Source organism: Salvia splendens, chromosome 15 (assembly GCF_004379255.2).
Source record: "Salvia splendens isolate huo1 chromosome 15, SspV2, whole genome shotgun sequence".
In the NCBI taxonomy this organism is placed as follows: domain Eukaryota; kingdom Viridiplantae; phylum Streptophyta; class Magnoliopsida; order Lamiales; family Lamiaceae; genus Salvia; species Salvia splendens.
The window spans coordinates 1,137,518-1,162,291 of NC_056046.1; the positions used below are offsets into that span (position 1 = coordinate 1,137,518).

Sequence of the window (24,774 nt, forward strand, 5' to 3'; positions counted from 1 at the left end):
GTCCTCTAAAATAGAATAATAGATAATGATTGAAGTAATATTAGTTAAATATCACTTACATCCTTAATAGCGTTTAATGATAGACTTTAGTGTTGAATCACATACATCAAAATTAAATTACACTTCATTCATTAAAAAATGAGTTTTTTAGAAAATGAATGAAGTGTAATTAGATTTGAAAGCTTCAGATAAAATTTCAAACATTATGTTATGCTATGATTCTACTATTGGAGTTAAATTCGAAATAATAGGTACCATTAATTAAATAAATTTAAAGATTGAGATACAAATTGATAAAATTATTCGATCTATTACGTCAATTCATGACACCTTTTTTCGATGAACTCGGTTGTGTAAATTTGTGTTTCTTTTTAGAATTTAAATTATCATCCCTAATTTAATAATTTTAGAAAAGAGTAAATGCCAAAACTAGTACTGAACATATGCCATATTTTACGATTTTGGTCATACACATTATCTTTTGAATTTTTGGATCTCAAACATTTCAACCCGGATCACAATCGGTCCAAAGTTAACTTTTTCGATAAGTTTTAACGGTCAACTTTTTTAATCCCAATTTTGACCAAATGAAGCTGTTAAATAGGATTACTAACTCTCTAATTATATCCTTAATTATTTTAATAAGTTATCATTTAAAATACAAAACAAATATTAAAAAAGAAAATGAGAAATTTAAAACAAAATAATTAAGGAATTAGTAATCATATTTAACAACTTAATTTGGTTAAAATAGGGATTAAGTTGTTAGACCATTAAAATTTAACAAAAAAGTTAACTTTGTTCCAATTATGATGCGAGTTAATATTTGGGATCCAAAATCCTTTCCTCTTTAGAAAATTAACAAATACTACTAGTACTTACAATATCTGTATGTATAAAAGACACACAGTAGAGTGTATGTTTCCTTTTAATCGTCTGATCGAATTGAACAAAGCGAAGAAAATGCCTTCAACGAAATTCATGAATTAAAGTTCAATTTGATTACGATCAATCCAGAGAAGCAATTCAGATTGATTCTTCGCGAAGATGGCGGAAAATTCGCCTTCATCGTCTTCCCCACCGAAACCCTTACCAGTGCAGCAGAGCTCCGCCATGATTGAACCTCCTTCTAATTCGCAACAATTACAGCCGCTTCAATCCCCATCTCCGTCGCTCGATCATCAACAGCAGCAGCAGCAGCAGCAATTGATGCAATCGCAGCAGCAGCAATTGGTACAATCGCAGCAGCAGCAATTGGTACAATCGCAGCAGCAGTTGGTACAACAGCAGCCGCAGCAGCAGCAATTGCAGCAGCTACAGCAGCAGATAATGCAGCAGCAGGGCAACAACAGCAGCGTCAATGGCGGTAGCAATTTGATAGGAGTTTCTAATTTTCAGGGTATGCAAAGGAATCCTTCGATATCTAGGCTTAATCAGATGCAGCAAAGTGGTAGTATTAATAGTCAGTTAGGAATGATGAGACAACAGCACCAACAACAGCAGAATTCGTCGGCAATTTACGGTCAGATGAATTTTGGTGGAATGAGCGTGACGCAGCAACAGCAGCAGAGCAGTAGTGTTGGTATCAATGGAGGCAATAGCAGCCAGCAGCAGCAACAGCAGATGGGGCAACAAAGCCAATTGCAGCAACAAATCGGGCAGCAAAGCCAATTGCAGCAGCAAATGGGGCAACAGAGCCAATTGCAGCAGCAAATGGGGCAACAGAGCCAATTGCAACAGCAAATGGGGCAAAACCAGTTGCAGCAGCAGTTAGGGCAGCAAAATCAGTTGCAACAGCAGCTGGGGCAGCAAAACCAGTTGCAGCAGCAGCAGCAGCAAATTGGGCAACAGAATCAGTTGCAGCAGATCGGCCAGCAAAGTCAACTGCAGCAGCAAGTCGGGCAACAGAGTCAGTTGCAGCAGCAACTAGGAGGACAGGGCTCGATGCAGCAGCAGCAAATGGGGCAGGGCCAATTGCAGCAATCACAAATGGGGCAGATGGCTGGTGGGAATTTGTCGAGGTCTGCTCTGATGGGGCAGACTGGGCATTTGCCAATGTTATCTGGTCAAGCAGCCCAGTTTAATTTGCAAAATCAGTTTTTGAATTCGGTACGGAGTAAGATAGATAGTGATTTATGATTTTCTGTAAAGAAATGATATATTTGTGTGTATGTTGTGAACTTTGATCTCTTGATTGTCTGAAGGTTTATGATTGCATGATTATGTGTTAGCATGTTCAAAAGGTGATCTGTGCATGTAGCTCTCCCATTTCTTTTGACTGTGATGTGGGACCATTTATGTGATCAGGATTTGATCTAGTCATGTATGTACATTTATCTCTTGGATATATGAATCATTGCTCAATTACATTTTTTTATCTGTGCTTTGGATTTTTTTTTTCTTTTGACAAGAAATGGAATTGTTGATTTTTATCAACTTACAAGTTTCTAGAGGGGCTTTGATATTTGTTTTATGATTGCCGATTTACAATTTAGGCTTATTCTAGTTATACTGTTTCACGCATTGCTTGTGGATAACTGAACTTGGTTTGTGCCCACCAACCATATTTTATTGGTATCAGCATTATTTATGTAAGAGCTTATTTGTTAACATAGAGATTTAACCCATTTGAGTACCTTTTCGATTTTCTTTTATGGGATTTTATTATGAGTTTTTGAGCAACCTGGTGTTTTGAGTGCAGCCACGTCAGAAGGCGGGGTTCATGCAAGGGTCTCAGTTCCACCAGGGTAATTCTCCTGGGCAGTCATTGCCTGGAATGCAAGCAATGGGAATGATGGGGTCAATTAATCTGGCTTCTCAACTAAGACCAAATAGCACACTTGCTTACGCCCAGCAGAGAATGACGGCAAGCCAACTAAGGCAGCATCTTTCTCAGCAAAATGCACTTACTACTGGTCAGGTATAAGTTACTAAGTCAATCTTATCTATCCTCGAGGTTTAATGTGTGTGCCTGTCTCGTGTGTAAGAGTTTGATCGACTATTGAGGCAAAATTGATTATGTAATATGTAACCTTGAATTGACATGTAAATTTTCCTGAATGTACACATTCTAAATTATAATGATTACTTTTATGGAATTTTCACTGGTAGCCCTTAACACTTCCTTTAAAGGGAAAAATGTGTCTGTATTCTTATTGATGTGGTTGAATTGGTATTGGTGTACTTGATAATCTTGATGGTAATCGGAAATTTTGATCTATGGCATACAATTAAATATTGGTTATGTGAATCTCGAGTGGTTAAGTTTATCGCCTCTGATGTGTTTATAATTGTCTTTTATTTTGTGCCTGATTGTGTTTTCCCGGTTCACTTATTTTGCAAAGTATGATTCACCTCTATTCCTTACTAGATTAACTTAACTAGAAATATTTTGCTACTTTCTTGTGAAGAAATACTCAAGATTTATTTTAGTTTGCCTGCTTGACTAATTGAATACATTAAAATATTCACCTCTAAAAGCAAATATGAAGATTGTCTTATTTGGTCACATAGATGAGCATAATTAGAAACATTTTTTGAATCTATCACCAAATGGTTCATAAATAATTGCTCAAAGATTAGGAGTGGATGAGCATAAATATACGTTTTTCCAAATACATCAGATTTTCAATACTCTTTTAATTTCTTCTCCTCAAATCTTCTTTCAAGACACATTTATACATTTCAATTAGTTCTTCATGAAATAAAATATTAATGTCAACGGAAAATTTGATCTACTTTCTATAAATGAGCGCCTGCAATAAATGATATATGCTCTAAATAAGCGTTGCTACCAAGCCTATTTTCTTTTTATGAACTTTTTCCGAGGAATTTAAGGGGTTGTCCTAAATTGATGATGTCAGTCCGTTGAAATAAGTAAATTACAAGTTGAATTTCGCTTGCTCTCTTTTATGTCGTTATACTTTTCTTTTATGGTTGGAATTTAATGATAGGATTTCTAATAAATTGCAGGGGCAGAATATTGCAAGGACGTCATTTATGAACGCGCAAATTGCTGGGCTGGCTCAGAATGGACAACCGGGTATGATGCAGAATGCTATATCTCAACAGCAGTGGTTAAAGCAAATGCCAGCAATATCCTCCCCCAACACTTCTTCATATCGTCTTCAACAACAGGTGCTCATGCAACAACAACTAGCTTCTTCCCAGTTGCAGCAACAACCGCAGTTGTCTCAAATAGTACAGCAGCAAACACAGGCCCAGTCACAGATGCATCAGCAGAAACAACAGCAACAGCTGCAGCCGCCAATGCAGCAGCCGCAGCAGCCTCCACAACAGCAGCTTTTCCATCAGCAGCAGTCACCAAGAATCGCTGGACCAGGAGGGCAGAAATCGGTGAGTTTGACTGGATCACAGCCTGATGCCACTGGATTAGGAGCAACTACACCAGGTGGAAGTTCAAGCCATGGCACAGAAGCTGGTAATCAACTTCTTGGGAAGAGAAAGATACAAGATTTAGTGTCACAGGTTTGTGAGTTTTCTCTTTTAGTACTCCTTCTGTCCCTCGCAAATTATGATTTTTCTGATCACAAGAATCAGTTTGGTGTTAGATTATTTTGATGATTTGAAATTTCTTCAATCTGTTTGCTAGTGATTTATGATTAGATTAGGGCAGGATTTGATACATATCAGACAGTTTCTGCTGACTTTTTTTACTTTATAAAGAGAAATAGGTAACGAATATGTGTGGATTGATTATAGTACTTTTGTTTGTTCACTTGTTGCAGTTGGATTTCAATGGGAAACTGGACCCTGAAGTTGAAGAGCTTCTGTTAGAGATTGCTGATAACTTTATTGATTCGGTAGGCTCACCATAACCTGCAATCTGTATGAGTGAATTTTTGCGGTTATGCTTCGTCTTTGTGTGTCTCAATCTTTGATGATATTGCATTTTGCTTTAATTGTGTGCTTAGTACAGTTGTTTCCACGTTGTTTGTTTTTTTTGGTATTGTGCCCAACTTGAATTTCTTTCCTTATTTTCTTTTTTTTGCACTATTGGGCAGATACCTCGAGATTATCTTGAATCTTGGTTGCACATCTAATGTGAATTTAAGTAGTAGGAGGTTATACCATGTTAGGCAGAGGTTATTTGGAATTGTCAGCTCTGTATCTCGCTATTTCTTTAAGCAGATGCGACTTGAGGATATACATTGTTATCATCTTTTCAAGCTAATTATTATGCCAGTTGCCGATTTCTTGAAACTCCAAATGTGTATATGACTATTGATTATATTTTAGCAATACCTGATGGATGATTTCTTCTCTTGACCAGTAAATGTGCACTCTCCTTTTTGATGTCTAACATGTCTTATACAAGCAGGTTACTACATTTGCATGCACCTTGGCAAAGCATCGCAAATCTTCAACGTTGGAGGCCAAGGATGTCTTGCTGCATTTAGGTTGGTGCTGTTATTTCTCTTCTTCAGGCAGAACATAAAATTTTCTCCATTTAAAAAAAAATCAACTATTTTTGGTCCAACTTTTACATTATCCTCACACGAGTAAAAGGTTGGATGGAGCTGTCCTTTTGACTTTTGCATATTTACAACCAAGAGTGGTACCAAATATCATTCCAATTAAAATGCAAGTAAGGAAACTTATCCAGGATTCACTGTCTATAAACCAAATACCCCATAAAATGTCTATCAGCACAGAATGACCACACTTTTCTCATTTTGTGTTGTGTAGTAATATTGTACTGACTGAATGAATTATTTGCAGAGAAAAACTGGAAACTGACCATTCCTGGGTATTCGAGCGAGGAGAAAAAACAAAGTACTGAAAATGTAAGATTGGTTCTGACTTTATAAAGTAGTAGTACTATTTTCTAATTTTGTATGCATTGTTAGTTATTTTAATTCAATAGTATATAAAATTCTTTAATTTAGTTGTTGTTTAATATTTAAAGCTATGCCATAATGGAAATAGCAACAATCTATTAGTTACCAAGAAATGTTTTCTGGTTATTTGATGAACTGTACATTAGAAAAATTCATATCCTTTATACTGAAACCGACTTGAAATTACATGCAGCCCCCTACTGATGCCCACAAAAAGCGTATGGATGTGGTAAGCTCTCTCTATTATGCATCTACTTTCTCCCCTTTCCTCCCTCAACGAGTCGAGCTGATCAATAAATTTATCATTAGATTCGTACCTTGACGGAACCTGTACAATCTGAGACAAATATTGGAGCTAAGCAGATGATCAGGCAGGGATCAGGAAATCAAGTTGGTCAAAACCATATGATAAAACCTTCTCCAAGCTCCGAGCAGTTAGTTTCACAGTCTGCTGTGCCCCAAATGCTGCAGCAGAGTACTAGATTCTGAAGGTATCTCCTCTCAGATATATAGATGCATGATGTTCTATTGTATATTTGATTACAAGTTGAATACGTGACCTTTTATGTTTACTGATAATTATTGCTGTTTTATACTTCCCCGCCCCACTCGAAGTTACATATTTCAAAAAAAGAAAACATCAGTCTCTCTCCTACTTAGTCTCTCTTCACTTAACACACTTAACTACCCTGCATAAAATCTTATGCGGAACAAGAAATGTGTCCCTTTGAGTGGGATAGATTGAGTATTTTGTAACAAGTTGAACGCAAAACTTATGTCTTGACTCTTTGGTAGCATATATTGTTTTTGGTTTGCTCTACAGCTTTTTTATATTTCTCATCCTCTCTCTTTTCCTCTTCTCTCCTGTCCTTCCAACATGTCTAGCTGTTCATACAAGGAAAAATGGAAAAGTTCTTTTTCGTCTTTGATTTTTTTGATCATCTCTTGTTAACGATACGTTTTTCTGCAGTGCTCTCTCGCTTCACCACCAGCACCTTTGCAATCTCATGGCTCGGTAAGTTTATTTCTCTGCAAGAGTCTTAAATTGCTGCGACGCCTATGAGATAATGTTCATGAAAAAGCTATACATAAGTAAATACTTCTGTGGATGTGCTATATCTTATAACACTGCATTATCTTGTTGCAGCGGTGGGCTTGCCTTGTGCTGGTAGCATAACCAAATCAACAAATAGCTTCTTGGATGATCTATCTATCTATCTATATAGCATATTATAGTAATTTAAGTAATTACAATCTTATTTGGAACTTAAATAAAATGGTGAATGTTGCCATGATTCAAGTTTGCTTTGGACACTTGTAGTGTATTTGCAGGATTCTGTTATGTACATATGTTTCTATAGTTATATGATTGATTTCAGTTAACAAGTGCAATTTTTTGGGCCATTTTGTGATCACCTTCTTGTGGTTCACTAGAGTGCATCGAAATCGTTACTCCAATCGTCTTTAAAGTTATTTCTTCCATTGTTGTCAAAATTTCTTAGTTTCTGATGCTATACCTTTTCTGTTTCCAATTTGTTAATTAGGGATAATTAACTTATAATTGTCCACATCCATGGTAAATTTCATCTTCCAAGAGATGGATGGAGAATCGTTCTTGATTATCTTTCATTAAAAAAACCTCATTCCTTCCTTTGTAAAACAAAATTCGTCATATTAAATATTTTGTGAAAAAGAAAAAGACGAGAAGAATAAGAAAAAAAAGACTCGGCTATTTCAAAGTAGTGATTCATTTTACTATTTTAATCAGTTTATACGTTTTATTTCTAGTAACTATACTATATGTTCAATTTAATTAAGATAGAACTTTATAAAGACAGAATTTTATAAAGACGCAGTCAAACCGCATAAAACTGCAGCAAACGCACCGTCGAGTAAAAGTGAAATTAAAAGTTCAAACAATATTTGAAGCTTTACTTCGTAAACGGGTTATGGCTTCGGAGACTCAAAAAGGTTTGTATTCCTTTTCCTTTTTTCCTTGAAATTCAATCAATCAATCGATGGTGCAAGCCGCCAATCATGATCATATTCTCTTCAGATATCTATCGATACTAAAATTTCGATATTTTGCAGTAGTAGTTCATCTAAGAGCCACCGGCGACGCACCGATTCTCAAGCAATCCAAATTCAAGGTAATTTACCTCTTAATTTCGTGATATAACACTAATAAATTTACCTATATGTTGAATCTATTTGTTTCTGAATTGCATATTCAGCTGCTTTAAGTTGTTAGAGATGAGTATTTTAGTGGACTTTAGAGTTCACCTAGTCTAATCATGGATCATTGTTGATATGCGATTCAATTTGGATTCCTGATTAATTAACAATTGTTTGACAATGAGGTGATTAGAAGCATCAAAGGGGTCGCTGAAATTGAATACCCCAATATCTGATACCTTTAAATTGATGTAATGTGAATGAAACTCTAAATGTTGATTATGCTTGTGATAGGGCTTCTTAGGGGAAACTGTTTGAATTTTGTTAATTTTGGATATTGATTGCTTTGTTATGAATTTTCCAATCCAAATTGGTGGAGATGAGAAGTTCATAAAAGTGATCGAATTTCTTCGCCGTCAACTTCACAGGGTGACATTAGTGAGTTACTTAATAGGTGTAAATGTTGTTTTTTAGCCATTTGGATAAGAATTTTTTTTTGGATTTTTATGGTTTGAGTCACTGTTATTCGTTTATTTTCTTCCTTAACATATTTGTGTGCTTTACAAAAACTGGTTCGTATTGTTGCGTGCTTAGCTGCTAATATCACTCATTCATCATGTTAATGGATAACACAGTCAAGTAACAACCTGATTACATGACACGATACAATCATTCGATTGAAGTAATCTTTTCAATGGCTTATCCAAGTGAGGGAGTTCGGCTTTCTTTTAGTAATGGGCGTTTTGTAAGCCAGGCTGAAATAACGTTTGTGTTATCAATAATCACTGTATTTGTGTTAGTCATTTTATATTTTCCCCTTTTCATAATGTCACTAAGTTTCATATTTTTCTCTTAGTTCGTCTATCTCAACAGCGCCTTCTCATCAAATCCTGATGAACTAGTCACGGACCTATATAACGTAAGTTGCAGTTGCTGTGTGCTTTGATGTTTGTTTTTCCTGTGTTTAGGCTGATGAACTTTTCATTAACTACAGAAATATCTGATAGCTCTATTTTTCTATCAAAGATTTTGCTTACTCTTGTGTTGTTGCTCATATTCAGTCTTTTAAGCCATTAAACGCAACGTTTTTCTCTAACTAGAGGTATGCTAGGAAGAATTGATCTAACCATATAAGCTCTCTATAGTCTATATTGATGGCTGTAGCACATGTTTGCTTGAGAAATCATTTTATAACCTCTGTTAAACTATTTGCTTTATACTCATTGAGGCTGAGTTATTTTATCCATAAAGTCATCAGATGTTTGAGTTTCTTTGCGTTTTTGCATCACAGAACTTCGGTTTTGATGGTAAATTGGTGGTGAATTATGCGTGTTCCATGGCATGGGGATGACTACGACCAAGATCACATTACTGTATATAAGGTATGTGTCCTGTTTAGGACCAGGAGATTGCTATTCAATTCCCATTGGTGCAAGGTTTCGCTGTAGTTCGTGTTGCATTCAGCTGGCGAAACCGATTGTGTAGGACTTGCAATGGGGATTTTGAATCTCTTTCTTTTGGCTTCTTTGCATCTTCTCTATTAGTATTAGCTGCAGATGGTTCTACAAAATTGAGTTCAAAACTATCTTAAAGCATTGAGCGTATCATAGTTTACAAAATTGTAATATTTAAAACTATCCCTAAACACCATTTTCTTTAATAACCCAAATTGAAATCGGTGGGCTCTAGTTTAGGTGAGCGCACCGTGCAATATATGACTGGTTTGTTTCATGCATAGAGTGAGACGTAGGGAGTAATATAGTTTCAGATTCTTTTCATCTACATGACTTTTTTTTTCAAAAAAATAAAATAACTCAAGCAAATGCATATATCCATTAAAAATATGATATATAGTATGGTACTCCCTCCCTCATAAAAATATGATGCCAATTTCTACCTCCACATTTTCTTTCACAGTCGACCCATTGTGCAATTTTTTTTTGTTAAATGTATACTAGTTTTAGTCAACCATTTCTTTTGTGGAGATTGTATGTGTGTGTGAGAGAAAGCTGCTTCCACCATTCTACATTTAGAACTCTATCTCTATGATTTGACAAATGTATGTTCGGTTCTTGAACTTTGTTGCAAGTAGAAAAATACAAGGGCAATAGAGTCTTCACACAACATGGAAAATTTAAGCTAGAATACACCCAATCAACGCCTATTCCAGCCACCAGTAATAAGATCCCACGTGTCACACCCATATTCTTTTGCTATAATAAACACACATACCATCTACAAATAAATGAAACATACTATTGTCGACCTATTTTATTACTTTTCATATTTTTTGTGTAGTAAAAGACATTTTATGCAAGTCAAGTACAATTGCATATTCACGTGGATCAAATAATGAGACATTATTGTTAACTAATTTATAAAATTTCTTAATGATTTTGATCTATGTAAACCTTATTCTTAATACAAAAATGTAGAACCAAGTGTACGGAGGTCACTTTTAGTTCATCACAAGCTTATTTTTATGTCATTATAGTAAGGATGACATAAAATGATCTTAACATGACCTCAAACCCAAATTTTATAATATAACATAAAACTGCTTTATAATAATCCTTCGTGTTTTTGTTTAATTATTGACCTTTAGATTGCCAAATCTGTCTGGATTTTGTATTGAGATTTGTTGTATGATCATTTTCCTTCTTAAGTATATTCTATAATTTAACATTATTTTAGAAGTTCTATCTTAATATTGTTGTCTTTCCCATTCCATATTAATAGAGTTATTTTACTATTTTGGAAAGTTTCAAGTTAATTGAGTTATTATATTTTCAACAAAAAGTAATAATCTCTTATTTTATTCTCTATACTTTATTCACAAGCCACTTCACACTATTCTTAAACTCTATGTCAAAAACAAACGATTCAATTAATAAGAAATGAACGGAGTGTTATACTATAATTATGCTTCAATCAAATTAAAAAGTCCAATTTTAGTAATTTATTTTCAAGTATTATTGTCATTTGAGCTTTGAAAGCTTAACAGTCTGTTATCCATATAAAAAATTGGAAAAATGAGATATAAACTAATAGATATAACATACTAGCTCATACAGTTTAGCTACTAACTTTTTTGTCGACTATTTGGATTTCAAAGCTCCTATGTCCTTTAATTTTTGGATTTCAAAGCTCCTAAGTCCTTTAACTTTTTATTGCACAACATCAATAATATATTGTTGTTCAAAATTACATGTTGAGCACAATACAATTTGAACTGAAACTACTAAACCTATGTCACTAATGAGATGTGCCTCTTATCGGTGGCGGATCGGGAGAGGGAGGGGGCCTATCCGAACGTAAAATTGTCATGTATGTCTTTACTGTCTGTGTTGATATCGTAAAGAATTTTAAAAAATAGTCATTTCCGTCCTAAATTAAGCCAGTACTATATATTCTATCCCTTTGTTTCCGAATCCTGAATCACGCCAACATCTCTAATTATGAAAATATATTGAATTGAATTTATAATAAATTGTGAGACGGTGTGGTGTAACGGTGATATATAGTCTCCGAAATTGTACTAAAATTCTGGGAAAAAATAAAAAACTAAATAATGCTAAAAATATAAAAATAAAAAGTTGATGGATAATTGACAACACAAGTCAGTCTAATTATTCCAATCGGTGCATTGCATTAAAAATATCATTAAAATATCAACGTAAATATAGCTGCAAATTCGGACCAATAGAATGTGATTGGAATCAAAACAACTCGGGTCCAAGAAAAGGCACATGCACCCGCGACCCATCTGATCGTGTCCCGCCTCTTAACCACAAAAACCTGCAAAAACCTCAGAGAGAGGAACGAAAAACGAGGTTTCATGTTTCAGAATTGCTCAGAACAGGAGAGAGAGATATAGCCGATGATATTATTCAATAGATTCTAATTACATAAACAAATGAATAAAGAATTAATAAAAAAACTCTTCTTTTTTGCATGAGGTGTATGGGTTGTTCTTGATGACATATTCACAAATCATCCCTATATGTCTAGTGTGTGTAAATATCTTCTCTCTCCTTCAGCTTTGAAGTTTGAGCTTTTCTCCAAACCCCACAAACATACAAACATAGTTTGCGAAAGAGAGGATTTGAGAGAAAAACAAAAACTTTTTATTCAAATAGTATGAGTAATTGGTTGGGGTTTTCCCTCACGCCCCACCTCAGGGTCGGCGGCGGAGATGGCGGCGCCGAAGCGGCGGCGGAAGACAACAATGGCGGCGGCGGTGGAAGCGGTTGCTTGCCTCTTCATATTCCATCTGTGCCTCTGCGCTCTGAGAATTGTATGCATTTGTCACCTTTCTCTTCAATTTTGAATTTCAAGATTGCATTTTTATGAACAAATCATTCTTGGGCTATTTGTATGTTGGAGAGATTGTATGTCACCTTTCTCTGATTCCAAGATTGCATTTTTAAGCTTCTTTATTTAAAATTTGGTTTTTGTATATTGGAAATTGGATTTTATTTCACATTTCTCAAATTTCAAGACTACATTTTTAAGCTTTCATATTGTATTTCTTGATTTTTGAAGTTCTTACTTTTTCTAGTACATTAATTATTGGGATATTTGTAGGTTGGAGATTGTATGTTACCTTGCTCTGAAACTTCAAGATTGCATTTTTATGCTACATATATTATGATTTTTTTTAATCTTTTTAAAATTTTTTTTGGCTATTTTTAGATTGGAGATATGACAATGAAATGAATGGATCAAACCCAAATGAAGAAGTCCCAAAATTCGAAGATTTCTTGGGCTGTTGCTACTCAAATTCACCTCAAAATGAACCGGGAGAGATCAACATGAACATGCCGCCAAATTTCGATGATCAAAAGAGGGAAGAAGGCTTCAACAATCCGCCTCTGTTTTACCCGCCGTATCAGTACGCCTCCGCCGGAGCTTACTTCGGCGGCGGTGAAGGGCTCAAGACATGGCTGGAGAAGCCGGCGGCGGAGGGCGGCGATCGTCAGGCTCTTTCTCTGACCGTGCATCCGAGCTCTCAGGTGGTGGCGCCGCTGCAAGCGGTGGCGGAGGGGAAGAAACGGGCGGTGGCGAAGTCCGGGGCGGCGAAGGAAGCCGTGCCGAGAAAATCGATTGATACTTTTGGGCAGAGAACTTCTCAGTATCGCGGCGTTACTAGGTAGAGGTTTTATCTAATTTTATTCAAAATTTAGAAATAATAATTTGATCTTTAATCAATTTTAAGTTTTTTTAGTTAATTATTTGAGCTTTTTAGCTAATTTAAAACAAAGATTTGAGCTTTAATCAATTTATTAGTACTTTTTTGGGTTAATTATTGTTTATTGTTATTTATGGTGAAAAAATATGTTGTAGGAGATGGACTGGCAGAACAAAAATTAGAAAACAAATTGATTCTTTAATCATTTTTATGTGTGTGAGTAGAATTTTTTAACTAAGTTCAAAGAAAGATTTGATCTTTACTCAATTTAATAAATTTTGGTGTTAAGAGTATTGTTTATTTAGTTATTTATGGAGGAAAAAATGTGTTGTAGGCATAGATGGACAGGTAGATATGAAGCTCATTTGTGGGACAATAGTTGTAGAAAGGAAGGGCAGACAAGAAAAGGAAGGCAAGGTGATAAATTTTGATATATTTTTTTTATTTTTTTGTGTGTATGTATGTGTGTATGGATTTCTAGTTCACTTTCACAATGTTTGTAGCTTTCTTGTTTTGATTTGGACTAACTCTGGGTTTTGTTCTGTTTCCGGCTTCCTTTCCGCGAAATAAACAGTGTATCTTGGTAAGATCACGCTGTCTCTGCAATTTGGTTTAGCATTAGAGTATCTTTTTGTTGAATGTGTGCTTGTGGAGATGTTCATGTTCTTGTTTGTGTTCGTGTTCGTGTTCGTTTTCGTGTTTTTGTGTAGGGGGATATGATAAAGAGGAGAAAGCTGCTCGGGCTTATGATCTTGCCGCCTTGAAATATTGGGGACCAACTACTCACATAAATTTCCCAGTATGTGTAGTTTTTTCTCCTTACATTTTGTTTGTGTTTATGATTGATCGTGTAACAAAATTTGTTCGCGAATCAGCTAAGTGACTACGAGAGGGAGCTCGAGGACATGAAGAGCATGACTCGGCAAGAATTTGTAGCCCATTTGAGAAGGTTTGATGCATTTCCATGACATGGTTTTTGCGTTTTTGGGTTCGATTTTGATTTAACGTTGATTTCGCAGGAAAAGCAGTGGATTCTCGAGAGGGGCATCGATGTACAGGGGAGTAACAAGGTGGTTTGCAAGAATTTCTGATATTTTTTGTTGCAATGCTCATATGTAACAATCAAGAATAAAAACAAGAACAACAACAATCATTCATGTGCATTGTTGAGTTACAATTGACAATTGTACTATAATTGAATAATTCAAAATTCAATAAATTTAGTAGTATGGAATTTAAGACACCCACCAGATTGGTCTTTGTCTGTTTCTTGCATACATCAATTTGGTGTGGTCTAATCTTGTTATGGTTTGCAGGCATCATCAACATGGGAGATGGCAAGCCAGAATTGGAAGAGTTGCAGGCAATAAGGACTTGTACCTTGGTACTTTTAGTAAGTGTGCTGTTATTTTCTAATTCAATTTTCACATTCTGTAGCTTCCAGTGCTTGTACCTCACAAGTCACAAGTCCACATTGAAAAATAAATGCTCTCTCCTCTCATAAGTCATACACTTGCTTTATATACGACCTGTCTCATAAATGCTAGAATCTTTGAACAATGCTCCTTAATTTGCATCCCGAGGTCAAAATTGATGCCTATTTGTTACGATCTTCGATTGTCTAACAACGATAATACACCCCGTGTGTCACTTATGGTTGCGTAGGGCTTGAATTCGGCCTCAAGAATCGTCTAATATGATATTACATCTCGTGTGTTTCACTTCAGGTTGTGTAGGGCTTGAATTCGAACTTTAGAACCGACTAATAGTATGATATTACATCTCGTGTTTAGCTTATGGTCGTCGAAAAAGAACTAAATTTTGAATCCTACTTAGGCACGCAGGAGGAAGCCGCGGAAGCCTATGACATTGCCGCGATCAAGTTTAGAGGGACGAGCGCGGTCACAAATTTTGACATAAGTAGGTACGACGTGAAGAGGATCTGCTCGAGCTCGACCCTGATTGCGGGCGACCTAGCCAAGCGTTCCCCGAAACACCCGGGGCTTGCGGGCGTTGAAGACTACAACTCTTGTGCTTCGTCGGCTTCGCCTCAGGCTCCATTGCTGATAACCAATGGCGAGGAGAGAGGCGAAGCTGAGGAGCTTGCTGACATGATGTGGAATGCCCACCCAGACGACAATCGGGCCACCAAGGATGACACACAACCGGGCCAGGGACAGGGGAGTGGGGAATCGCCGGGCCCACACATGAGCCCGCCCCGGATGGACCAGGTGATCGGAGATGGGGGTGGATATTCGCGGGGATATTTCTTGGAGGGACAGAAGTACGTGGATGTGGGGTGCGATCTCGGTGGTTCGGGCCGGGCCGGGCCTGATGTGGGATTGGTGCAAGAGGCTCCTACATTTGCTTTGTGGAGTGAGTGAATGGTATTCAGACAAGACTTAGATCATGCATGATAGGGTTGGTGTTAGGATTTTGTCCACTTTTGTAGGAAATACAAACTTATTGTGGCTCAAGTGATATAGATGGGACAAAAGGGAAGAAGATATTGCAATGGATGATGTGTTTTTTGTGTAAGTTGAGAAATGAAACCAAGTTTTTGTTGGTTATTGAGAGGCCAATAGTAGGACTTTGTCACTTGGTGTATATTTAAATTGAAATTGCTACCTTTTCTTGGTAATGTTCACACATTCAATCATACTAAGATTTGAAAATTGTATCTACGATTTAATTAGTATGTTCAATTTTTAATTTTTTTAAAAATCAATTTTCTTCTTTATCTTTTTTTATCGAGTTTCATAATCATATGGAATTTGAATTTAATAGTTCTAAATTTACTACTAAGAATATGAAATTTTTTGTGTTGTGAATAATTGTATCTATATAATCAAATGTGTGTGAGTGTGTGTGTGTGTGTGTGTGTGTGAAAGAGAGATAAAAAGAGGGCCGTCTTAAAATGTGTGCCGACTGGTCATAAACCCCAACCTCATTCCAACAGAAGGCCATCATTTTTTTTGTCGACTTTGACAATATTTAATGAACACTAGACGATTGGTTAGCTCTCACAATAATTGTTTTTCGTTTATGAAATAGAAGTACTATTAATGAAGTTTCTCTGATGTTTGTTTTGGGTATGAAACCCTTTTAAATTTTTATGTTTAACATCCATTAAGATACTTACAAATCAGCTTGGAAATAGTTGCTTAGCTCGCCGATAAATACCTTAGTAATTACAAAAAAAAAAGTACTACTAAAGCTTTTCCAAAAATACAAAATTAGTATGAGGAATATCAATGTTAAGAGGTGTAATATTATTGTAGTATAAATTTGATAGTTCGGCATTATTTTTAAGTAAAATTATAAAATAAGACATTAAGTTAGGAAATACTAATATACACATTAAAATAGCGCAATTCCTACAAGGTAAATAATACTATCTAACAATTTGGGATCCTTTTGTTTCCTTGTCTAACAGTATCTTCTGTTTACAAAATAACACAACATTATATGAAGTACTACTATTAATTATGTTGAATATACATAATCTAATGAAAATAAAATTATACAGTGAAAATTTTAAAAACGGCAAAATACGAAGAGATTCTAAATTTATAACAGTGACAAAGAAAAGAAAAAATAAGAAAAATAAATAGCGACGAGACTAGTACATTTCCATGGCCCATCCCCTACATTAACTTTCCTCCTCTACTCTGCAATTTCAACATGCTTTTTTCCATCTCTTTTTCTGGTGTCCAACCAAAATATTGCAATTTCTGCTCCCAACCAATCATCTTTGATTTTTTGCTCCACAGTGCCTAATTTGTTATTTTGGTGTTGCTTTGACTTCCATTTCTGCAATTCCTACATTAATTTTATATTTTTTATTTTCCCCCATTTTCCAACAATGTATATTTCAACTAGTTTCTCCATGCATACAGTAAGAATTGAATTTTTTTTCCAATGATAATGTACCAATAAATAAACAAACTGAAAACCAAATACAAAACATTTATTTCAAGAGGAGTTCAAAGCAGGAAAAGATTTAATAGGAGTATTAATTTTATAATATAATATATAAGTGAATGTGAAGCCTATTTATCGTTTATAGTAAAAATAAACGAGAGCATGCAACCGAAATGAAAAACGAAACTTTTATTATCGAATGGAGAGAAATGGATGGGAATGGGATTTGTTGGGCTTGAGAGAAAAGATGGATCCGAGCCCACAATCTTCTTTTATATTGTGAAGACCAATTTCAAAACCTCAAATGCCAAAATAAAATTTTAAATAAATGGGCTGACAATATGTAGCTCATGTTCTATGTGTATTAATTTATATACGAATTATAATATAAATAAGGAATGATATATTTTTTTTATTAAAATTGGAATCTTGTGTAATAACTAATACCTATATTATTAACTAAAGTAGGAAATAAGAAATCAAAAAATATTAGACAAGATCATCGTCGGTACAATCAACCATAATTAACAAATGTCGAAATTAATCAAGCTCAAAAAATAAGATTTTAGGTTGACGAGTGAAACGCTATAGCTTATGAATTTAAATTCCTTTTGAACCATATTTCCATTATTACAATTTATTTCTTTTATTATGATTTAATTTGATTTCATATTATTTTATTTCCTTGGCTATAGTATGTCACTCATTACAAATATGTATGTGACATGATTATTAATTTGCTAAAACTCACTCTCTACTTTCAAATCAAACTCGCGAATTTTGTGTTTCTATCAATATATGGAGGTTTTCAATCCACTTGGGAGGAACTACAGAGTCGGGAAGGTGCTTGGGCGTGACACCTTTGCAAAGGTCAAAATTGCGCAACATGTTTTGACGAGAAATTATGTAGCTGTTAAAATAATTAATCTTCAGGAGATGCAAGAAAATGGCGAATTCATCAATCGCCAATAAGCTGAAGAATGGGGTAAAATCATTTAGATTGCACTCTCAAAGATTATGAATTAATAACACATGTGTTTTATTTAGATTGTTAATAATGATTTCTCAGTTTATCTACATGATAATTCGAATTTCAAAAATTATGAATTTATAACATATGTATCAGTGGCGAAGCCACATATGTATGGGCGGGACCCCCATGAATTTGATAGTTTAGTTTGTTTATATTTAATGTTCATTTTTGTTTCATAGAAATCTCTATTTTTTTTATACTTTTATTATATATTTATTACATTTGTTTATTACTATTATGTATTGAATTTTATCTATGATGAGAAATAACAAGTGAAATTAAGTATAATATTTATGATTTAGTAAGTGGAAAAAAGACATAAATATTTCTTTCTCATTATCTATCTTTTTCTCATTGCTCCTTAGATCGGAGCTACTATTGGAAACCGAAAATACCCACAACTGTTATTAATAATTTGGGCCTGCCAGTATAAAAATTCTGACTTCGCCACTAACATGCATACCCTTTGTTTTTTAGATTGCTAACAGTAGAAAAAAAATGTTTCTTTTTTGTTTCTAAGAGTGAGTGAGTTATATGCAGTGAGACAAGAAATACAATTAGCGAGATTGTGTGTGCATCCACCTGTGGTGCGCATCTATGAGGTTATAGACACACCAACAGTTATATATATGATCATGGAGTACTTGGTGCAAGGTGAGCTCTTCGATCACATATTCGAAAAGGGAGGTTGCCAGAAGACAGGGACGGAGCCAGGAATTTATACTGGGAGGGGCAAAAATATACATAGGCAAAATTCAAGTATTTTAGATGGGGCAATTAATGAGAAATTAAACTAAATAAATTTTATATTATATAAATTATATATATGTGAAGAAAATGGAGGAGGGGCATTTGCCCCTTCTTGATACATGCTGACCCGTCCCTGCCAGAAGATGAGGCTAGACAATATTTCCAGCAGATTATTGCAGGAGTGGAGCATTGCCATAGTAAAAATGTCGTTCATCGCGACCTTAAGCCGGAGAATTTGCTTTTAGATGGACAAGGCAACGTGAAGATTGCTGATTTTGGATTAAGCAACATTATGAGGGATGACAATTTACTAAGAACCGCTTGTGGAAGCACAAACTATATTGCACCTGAGGTTGCTTTTACTAATTCTTTTAAATATAATTGTATTTATTTAGGGTTAGGGTTAGGGTTAGGGTTAGGGTTAGGACTAATTAAGATATGTTAAATGGCATATTTGGAGTTGTGGTGCTATTTTGTATTATCTTCCTTGTGGGACTCTTGCTTTTTGATGATCAAAATATTTCCACACTATGCAACAAAATAACGGTATACATATTTATGTACTAAACTATGCTTTCAATTGAGATGCATCATTATATACCTAGCTAACTTATGATCAATTTTAGACTGCAACATACGCTCGTCCGAGCCACGTGTCTATAGGAGCTCGTGATTTGATTGAAAGGATCCTGGTGGTGGACCCTGCGAGGAGGATAACCATTGATGGTATACGACACCATCCTTGGTTCTAACCAATTCTTCCTCCCTTTTTACCTTTCAATGCAACCCAAGCTATGGTAACAAATTAATTAACCCTTTTGTTTACCACAAGTTTCCAAAAAATTCATATGCAGTTTGATTATTGTTGCAGCTTGATAATGAAATCATTGAGCAAGTTGTTGAGGTTAGGGTTTGTGAGGGGCTACCTTATTCTTTCACTGCATGCCAACCTACAAAATAAAGTATGTAAACTAACAACTCTCTAATCTGAATTATTTCAGTTTTAATGAAAATTTCTTATAATACTATTAATGATGGCCTTAATTATGGTGCAGGCTACCGTCGCGTACTATATACTATTGGACAACCGGCCCCGAGCCTAATGCAACCACTTCCTCTTCTTGACGCGGCTTCGGTTCATCACTATGTTTATTTACTTTTGTCGCAAATAGCTTCTAACATCCATTTAGATAGATATTGCTATCGGCAAGGATATTATAGTAGACCACTTGTTAGGATTTTATTTTGTGCTGGAAATACCAAAAATCATTATCTATTAACACATGATTGTATTTTAATGCCCACGTTTTTAATTTCTCTATAATCTCAATGTTTGTTTAACGATGGTATAAACATTTTGAATAAATATTTATGAAGTTTTATTTCTACATTCCGGCAATATTGAGATGTTATCAACTCTAATCTATACTTTTGGTGATATAAAAGATTCATTAGTTCATATTTTGTATTCCTATAAAAGATTCATTATAATTAAGAATAATTATAAAATTCACACTCCCCAAAGTTTATCAATTTCACGCCTTTTCTTATAGAAATATACAAAATTTACAATTTTTTGTAGAAAAAAAAAATCAATATATGCATTCGGAATAGTCTATTTACGTATAGTTGCCCATTTCACTATTTTTGGTAATGTACATCATATTCCACTAATATTATCACATTACATTTTTTAAAATTTATGGTAAGTCAAAGTGAGACTCTTACGGGTGGACGGATGAAATACTATATATATACTCTATTGATCCTTCAACTGCCGCCTGCGCGCTGCCCTTGAGTTCAGACGCGAAAACACCGTCACTGCTCGCATCAACACATAATTATATGTAGATATATTTTTGTTGGATTCCGAAGATCCCAAAAGCGGGTCTTCATATACCTCCGCCTCTTGTCTGAAGCCAGAGACAGAGGCGGAGCTTTCCCCTCTATTGTCTTCTCCACGCATTCTTCTCTCTCCGGGCTCTGACAGAGCCCGCTGGCGCCCCTCTATCTCGGCCAACATTTGCTCTACAATCCCCATGTCTTCGTCCACCAGGAAGTCGTCGTCTCCATACCACCGCACTGCCAAACAGTAGGCCACAAAATTCCCAACACTCAAACACCCCAAAAAAATATAATACTTGTCGACGCGACTATCTTCTAGATCCTTTTGAAACCATTTTCCGCTGAACACAAAGACACAAACGATGCTCAGATATCTGCCAACACCCATCATGATCTCGACAAACGGCGGCCCGAATCGGAACAAACTCTCCAAAACCTGAGATTTGTAGAACAATTCCAGCCCATCCCCGGCGAGTCCCTGCGTTATCCCCAACAACAAGTAGCGCAGAGTTAGCCAGTATACGCTCATGCCAGTCCCATGCAGCCTGGGCGACGTCGCCCAGGCAGCCATGCAGCATAGGGCGCAGCACGACATCCCAATTCCGATTCTCACGAGTTCCATTTTCTGCTCACTGTAGCTCTTTAGGCGCTCGATTGTGTAGTAGGATATTACCGAGACTACGACCTCTGTGAACTTCTGCAGATTGGCGAAGAAGATGACGTGGCGTATGTTTCCGCCGAGGCTGAAGGCTTCTTCTAAGAAGAATGTGCTGCCAGAAGCGGCAACCAGGCTCAAGGTGAGGAAACATGACCATAATGGAAGCATCTTCAACAGAAGCTTTACTCTCCTCACTTGTTCGACGGTGGAAGGGACGGCCTCGCCCGGCTGGATTGCGCCTTGCACGATCGCCGCTCTGTCTACCCACCTAGGCATTTTGGAAAGAAGCACAAGTTAGAAAATCTTTCATTTTTTGGATGGATAATGAATTTAAATTTAAAGGCCGCGTGAGACCTCAGACATAACCTCTCTATCACTTGGCCAACTCTCACACACTTAGAAAATATTTCATATTTCAATACTTAGATTACCCTATAAGGGTGATGAATGTGAATCATGTGATGATGTAGATTATATCTGAGCCTAAGAGCATCCACAGCGGGACGGATGTCCCGGCGGACTTCTCAAAAACACCTCCTGCCACGTCATAAGGATCTCACACTACACTGCCACGTCATAAGGACATCCCACATCACGACGGATGTCCCGACGGACGTCGTCAGAAAGCCGCGGATCTGCAGTGTCCCGCAAGCGACGTCCGCGTCCGCGTCCGCCTCGCGCTCGCGCGGGACGTCTGCCATGCCGGTCCGACGTCCGCGGGGACAGCCTCTGATGCTCTAATAGTGGATTAGTGTCAAATGAAGAGAGAAATCTAAAGAGAAAATCAATTTAACCAAATTAAGGAAAGATGGTAAATTATTAAAGAATGAAGTAGAAATTTAGCCTTTTCTATGAATGTAACTAGAGAAGTTTCAATCCAAGCTACAAATTCATAAAATACATGAATGAGAGATTGTAATGAACAACTAAATATGAACACAACTAAACCGGCCTAATCTTTTAGGGGGTAGGTATGATCACATATTCACATTAAACCCTAATGAATGTCGATTTTAAAATCAACTGGTGATAGGACGAGTAATTCAACAGATATTTAAGTCAATCAACTTTTTAATTAATTAACATTTTCGTTACTAGATAACTTACGTGTGAATATCTCAACAAAAAACTTCTTTACCCACCTCAACCACGGAACACGAGGCGGGATATGAAGATCGCTGTTAAAGTTGTGGAACAACCCCTCTGGAGTTAGCGGGTACTCGACTTTTCTCTTGGCGACCGCCTTGACAAGGACGAACCCAACGCCTCTGAAAGGGTTCGGAACTGTGGAGGCGAAGACATAGTATTTGGCACCCAGCAAGAACAATAAGAAGCAAGATCCCATCATGGCCGCTAACACTATTGCGAGTTTCCTAAACTTGTAATCCGCTAAAGGCCCAAACTGCGCGAAAATGGCAGCAACGAACGCGACAGAGTACCACCAGAACATGCTGCGTCTCCCATCTGCGAGGTGGGTGGCTGTGGGGGCTACAATGACATCCCTCGGCCGCAGCTGATCGTCAAGAAACGCACGCAGCGTGAAAGTTTGCGCTGCTTGTGCCAGAGTCATGAGGCCCAATGCAGGGTAGAATAAACGGAAATTGAGGCGTTGCTCGTTGTTTCCAACTGCCAGAGCGTTGAGCGACAATCCCTGAAATATTCTCTCCATATGTCATTAAAACTCTCATTCTATTTTCACCGTATCTCATTTCACTTTTATTATATTTAGTAAATATATTACACGTTCAATTAACTTTTAATTATAAAACTAATATACCTATTTAAAACGAGTCTATGTTTTACTAACTTTTTCACCAATTTTCCTTTGCATTTCTTTAAATGCATATCGAACTTAAATGAGACATATTGCAAACTCTTCTTAATTTTGTCGAAATCATCCAAAATCATATTTAGCCCTCACTAAATTGACGCAGACAAGACTAATTGTCAAATAATGGAGGATTAGGTTAGAAAAAAAATGAAAAAATAATTGCAAACAATTGATGTTATATAAAATGAGTAGCAAAAGTAATTGAGAAAGGTCAAAATATGTATGTATAAGGCTAAAATAAGTTAACGTAGCCTACTAATTTAAAACAGTAGGAGTATAAAATTATTGGTATCTATTTGAGTATAAGAAAATTGAGCTCAATAAAGCATCTACCAATTTTTTTTATTTGTCTACAACCTACCTCCTCCAATTTCATCTAGAATTTCATTTTGGTATATGGAAAAGAATACTCACGATGATGCAAACTGCGGTGGAGAAAACCGCCATTTTGAAGCGGCCGGAGCGAACGTCGGCGACACAAGCGAAGAACACCACCAGAAGCGCGGCTGATCCTTCCTGCAAATTCACGACCACAACAGCTCGCCGGAAGTCGTAATTCACCCACGCGTTGGTGAGGCGCGTGATCAAGATGTTCAGAAACGTCTTCTCCACCAACTTGTAGCTAAATATGAGGCCTGCGCTTGTTTAGCACAATCAACATTAGTTCTAGAAGATTCCGTCGATAAATTTTGCGACGATTAATCTCACCTAAGATGAAAACGATGGACTTGGTGAAGACAACGTAGTCGCGACGCCATTCGCGGAAGAGTTGGACGAGCTTCATTGCTGGACTCTGAGAATCCATTGTAAAAAAATTCTGGATACACCACTGCCGGTACATATGTGGTTTAATCCTTTTTTACTTCATGAGGGATTTTATCTTGACTTGTTCAAGTCAACAAACTTGTGTGTTGAATAACTAACGTTTTCTCCAACTTTATGTTTTCACATTTTAAGACTTCACTTCATTTTCTAAACTTGATAGTACTATTTCAAATCCAAATATTTAGGTTTTTGATTTTGACAAGTAATCAAATTCTAGGACCAATCAAAATCACTAAACAATCAATTTGAATGACTATGTAGAAAGGAAGGAGGCCACGTTTGCGTAGCACATAATTTTCTTCTTAGTGGTTGCACTGATTGAATAAGGTGGCCCCTCTCAAATCATAAAACCCTGCAATGATGGCTGCATATGAATTTTTCGGAAACTTATATGGTAAACAAAAAGGTTAATTTGTTACCATATTTAGATGTTGGATTGCATTGAGAGCTTAATCGAGGTTGGAACCAAAAATGTTGCCGTATGCCATGAATGGTAATCCTCCTTGCAGGGTCGACCAACAGGATCCTTCGAATCAAATCACGAGCTCCAGCAGACAAGTGGTTCAGAAGATTGTACCAGTCTACAATTAATTCATCAAATTTTGTTTTGATTTTTTACATATCAAACCAAAAAATAAAATTAAAATATATACTCCTATCAATTATTTAATTTTTACCAAA

The 24,774-nt window shown here is 36.2% G+C and overlaps 3 protein-coding genes and 1 pseudogene across 6 annotated transcripts; 3 read left to right on the top strand and 1 right to left on the bottom strand.

Moving 5' to 3' along the window:
• The first annotated feature begins 909 nt into the window (after window positions 1-909).
• LOC121769002 (transcription initiation factor TFIID subunit 12b-like) lies at window positions 910-7,253 on the top strand. Its single transcript, XM_042165638.1, has 10 exons — window positions 910-2,109; window positions 2,702-2,920; window positions 3,973-4,488; window positions 4,749-4,823; window positions 5,342-5,420; window positions 5,743-5,807; window positions 6,055-6,090; window positions 6,171-6,352; window positions 6,832-6,876; window positions 7,009-7,253. The coding sequence occupies exons 1-8, from the start codon at window positions 1,048-1,050 to the stop codon at window positions 6,348-6,350; spliced, it is 2,232 nt and encodes a 743-aa protein (XP_042021572.1). The 5' UTR covers window positions 910-1,047; the 3' UTR covers window positions 6,351-6,352; window positions 6,832-6,876; window positions 7,009-7,253.
• Window positions 7,254-7,753: 500 nt separating this feature from the next.
• Window positions 7,754-15,911, top strand: LOC121768414 (AP2-like ethylene-responsive transcription factor AIL1). 4 transcript variants are annotated; one of them, XM_042164916.1, is made up of 13 exons: window positions 7,754-7,832; window positions 7,953-8,011; window positions 8,893-8,955; window positions 9,328-11,363; window positions 12,218-12,333; window positions 12,732-13,188; window positions 13,562-13,644; window positions 13,802-13,810; window positions 13,938-14,026; window positions 14,103-14,176; window positions 14,247-14,297; window positions 14,544-14,620; window positions 15,064-15,911. In XM_042164916.1, coding segments are annotated over exons 4-13 (1,506 nt in total). In that variant the 5' UTR covers window positions 7,754-7,832; window positions 7,953-8,011; window positions 8,893-8,955; window positions 9,328-11,361; the 3' UTR covers window positions 15,612-15,911. The 4 variants fall into 4 exon arrangements, with proteins under 4 accessions (XP_042020850.1, XP_042020847.1, XP_042020848.1 ...); XM_042164913.1 differs by having other exon boundaries at window positions 9,328-9,418; XM_042164914.1 differs by lacking the exon at window positions 8,893-8,955 and having other exon boundaries at window positions 9,328-9,418.
• Window positions 15,912-17,949: 2,038 nt separating this feature from the next.
• Window positions 17,950-20,037, top strand: LOC121768591 (annotated as a pseudogene).
• Window positions 20,038-20,570: 533 nt separating this feature from the next.
• On the bottom strand, window positions 20,571-24,062 carry LOC121768413 (protein NRT1/ PTR FAMILY 5.6-like). The gene is made up of 4 exons (XM_042164912.1): window positions 23,977-24,062; window positions 23,683-23,903; window positions 22,580-23,088; window positions 20,571-21,705 (listed from the first exon to the last, which is right to left on the bottom strand). The coding sequence occupies exons 1-4, from the start codon at window positions 24,050-24,052 to the stop codon at window positions 20,694-20,696; spliced, it is 1,818 nt and encodes a 605-aa protein (XP_042020846.1). The 5' UTR covers window positions 24,053-24,062; the 3' UTR covers window positions 20,571-20,693.
• Between the last annotated feature and the right edge of the window lie 712 nt (window positions 24,063-24,774).

Excerpts from the sequence above, each read along its gene's own strand:
- LOC121769002 (XM_042165638.1), top strand. The coding sequence starts at position 1,048 with ATGGCGGAAAATTCGCCTTCATCGTCTTCCCCACCGAAACCCTTACCA. Across the intron at positions 2,110-2,701 it reads AAAATCAGTTTTTGAATTCG|CCACGTCAGAAGGCGGGGTT; the intron begins GTACGGAGTAAG and ends TTTTGAGTGCAG. Across the intron at positions 5,808-6,054 it reads AAAAACAAAGTACTGAAAAT|CCCCCTACTGATGCCCACAA; the intron begins GTAAGATTGGTT and ends AATTACATGCAG.
- LOC121768414 (XM_042164913.1), top strand. The coding sequence starts at position 9,378 with ATGGGGATGACTACGACCAAGATCACATTACTGTATATAAG. Across the intron at positions 14,027-14,102 it reads CTACTCACATAAATTTCCCA|CTAAGTGACTACGAGAGGGA; the intron begins GTATGTGTAGTT and ends TTCGCGAATCAG. Across the intron at positions 14,177-14,246 it reads TTTGTAGCCCATTTGAGAAG|GAAAAGCAGTGGATTCTCGA; the intron begins GTTTGATGCATT and ends TTGATTTCGCAG.
- LOC121768413 (XM_042164912.1), bottom strand. The coding sequence starts at position 24,052 with ATGAAGCTCGTCCAACTCTTCCGCGAATGGCGTCGCGACTACGTTGTC. Across the intron at positions 23,089-23,682 it reads CCACCGCAGTTTGCATCATC|GGATTGTCGCTCAACGCTCT; the intron begins GTGAGTATTCTT and ends AGAATATTTCAG. Across the intron at positions 21,706-22,579 it reads CCTCGTGTTCCGTGGTTGAG|GTGGGTAGACAGAGCGGCGA; the intron begins GTGGGTAAAGAA and ends CAAAATGCCTAG.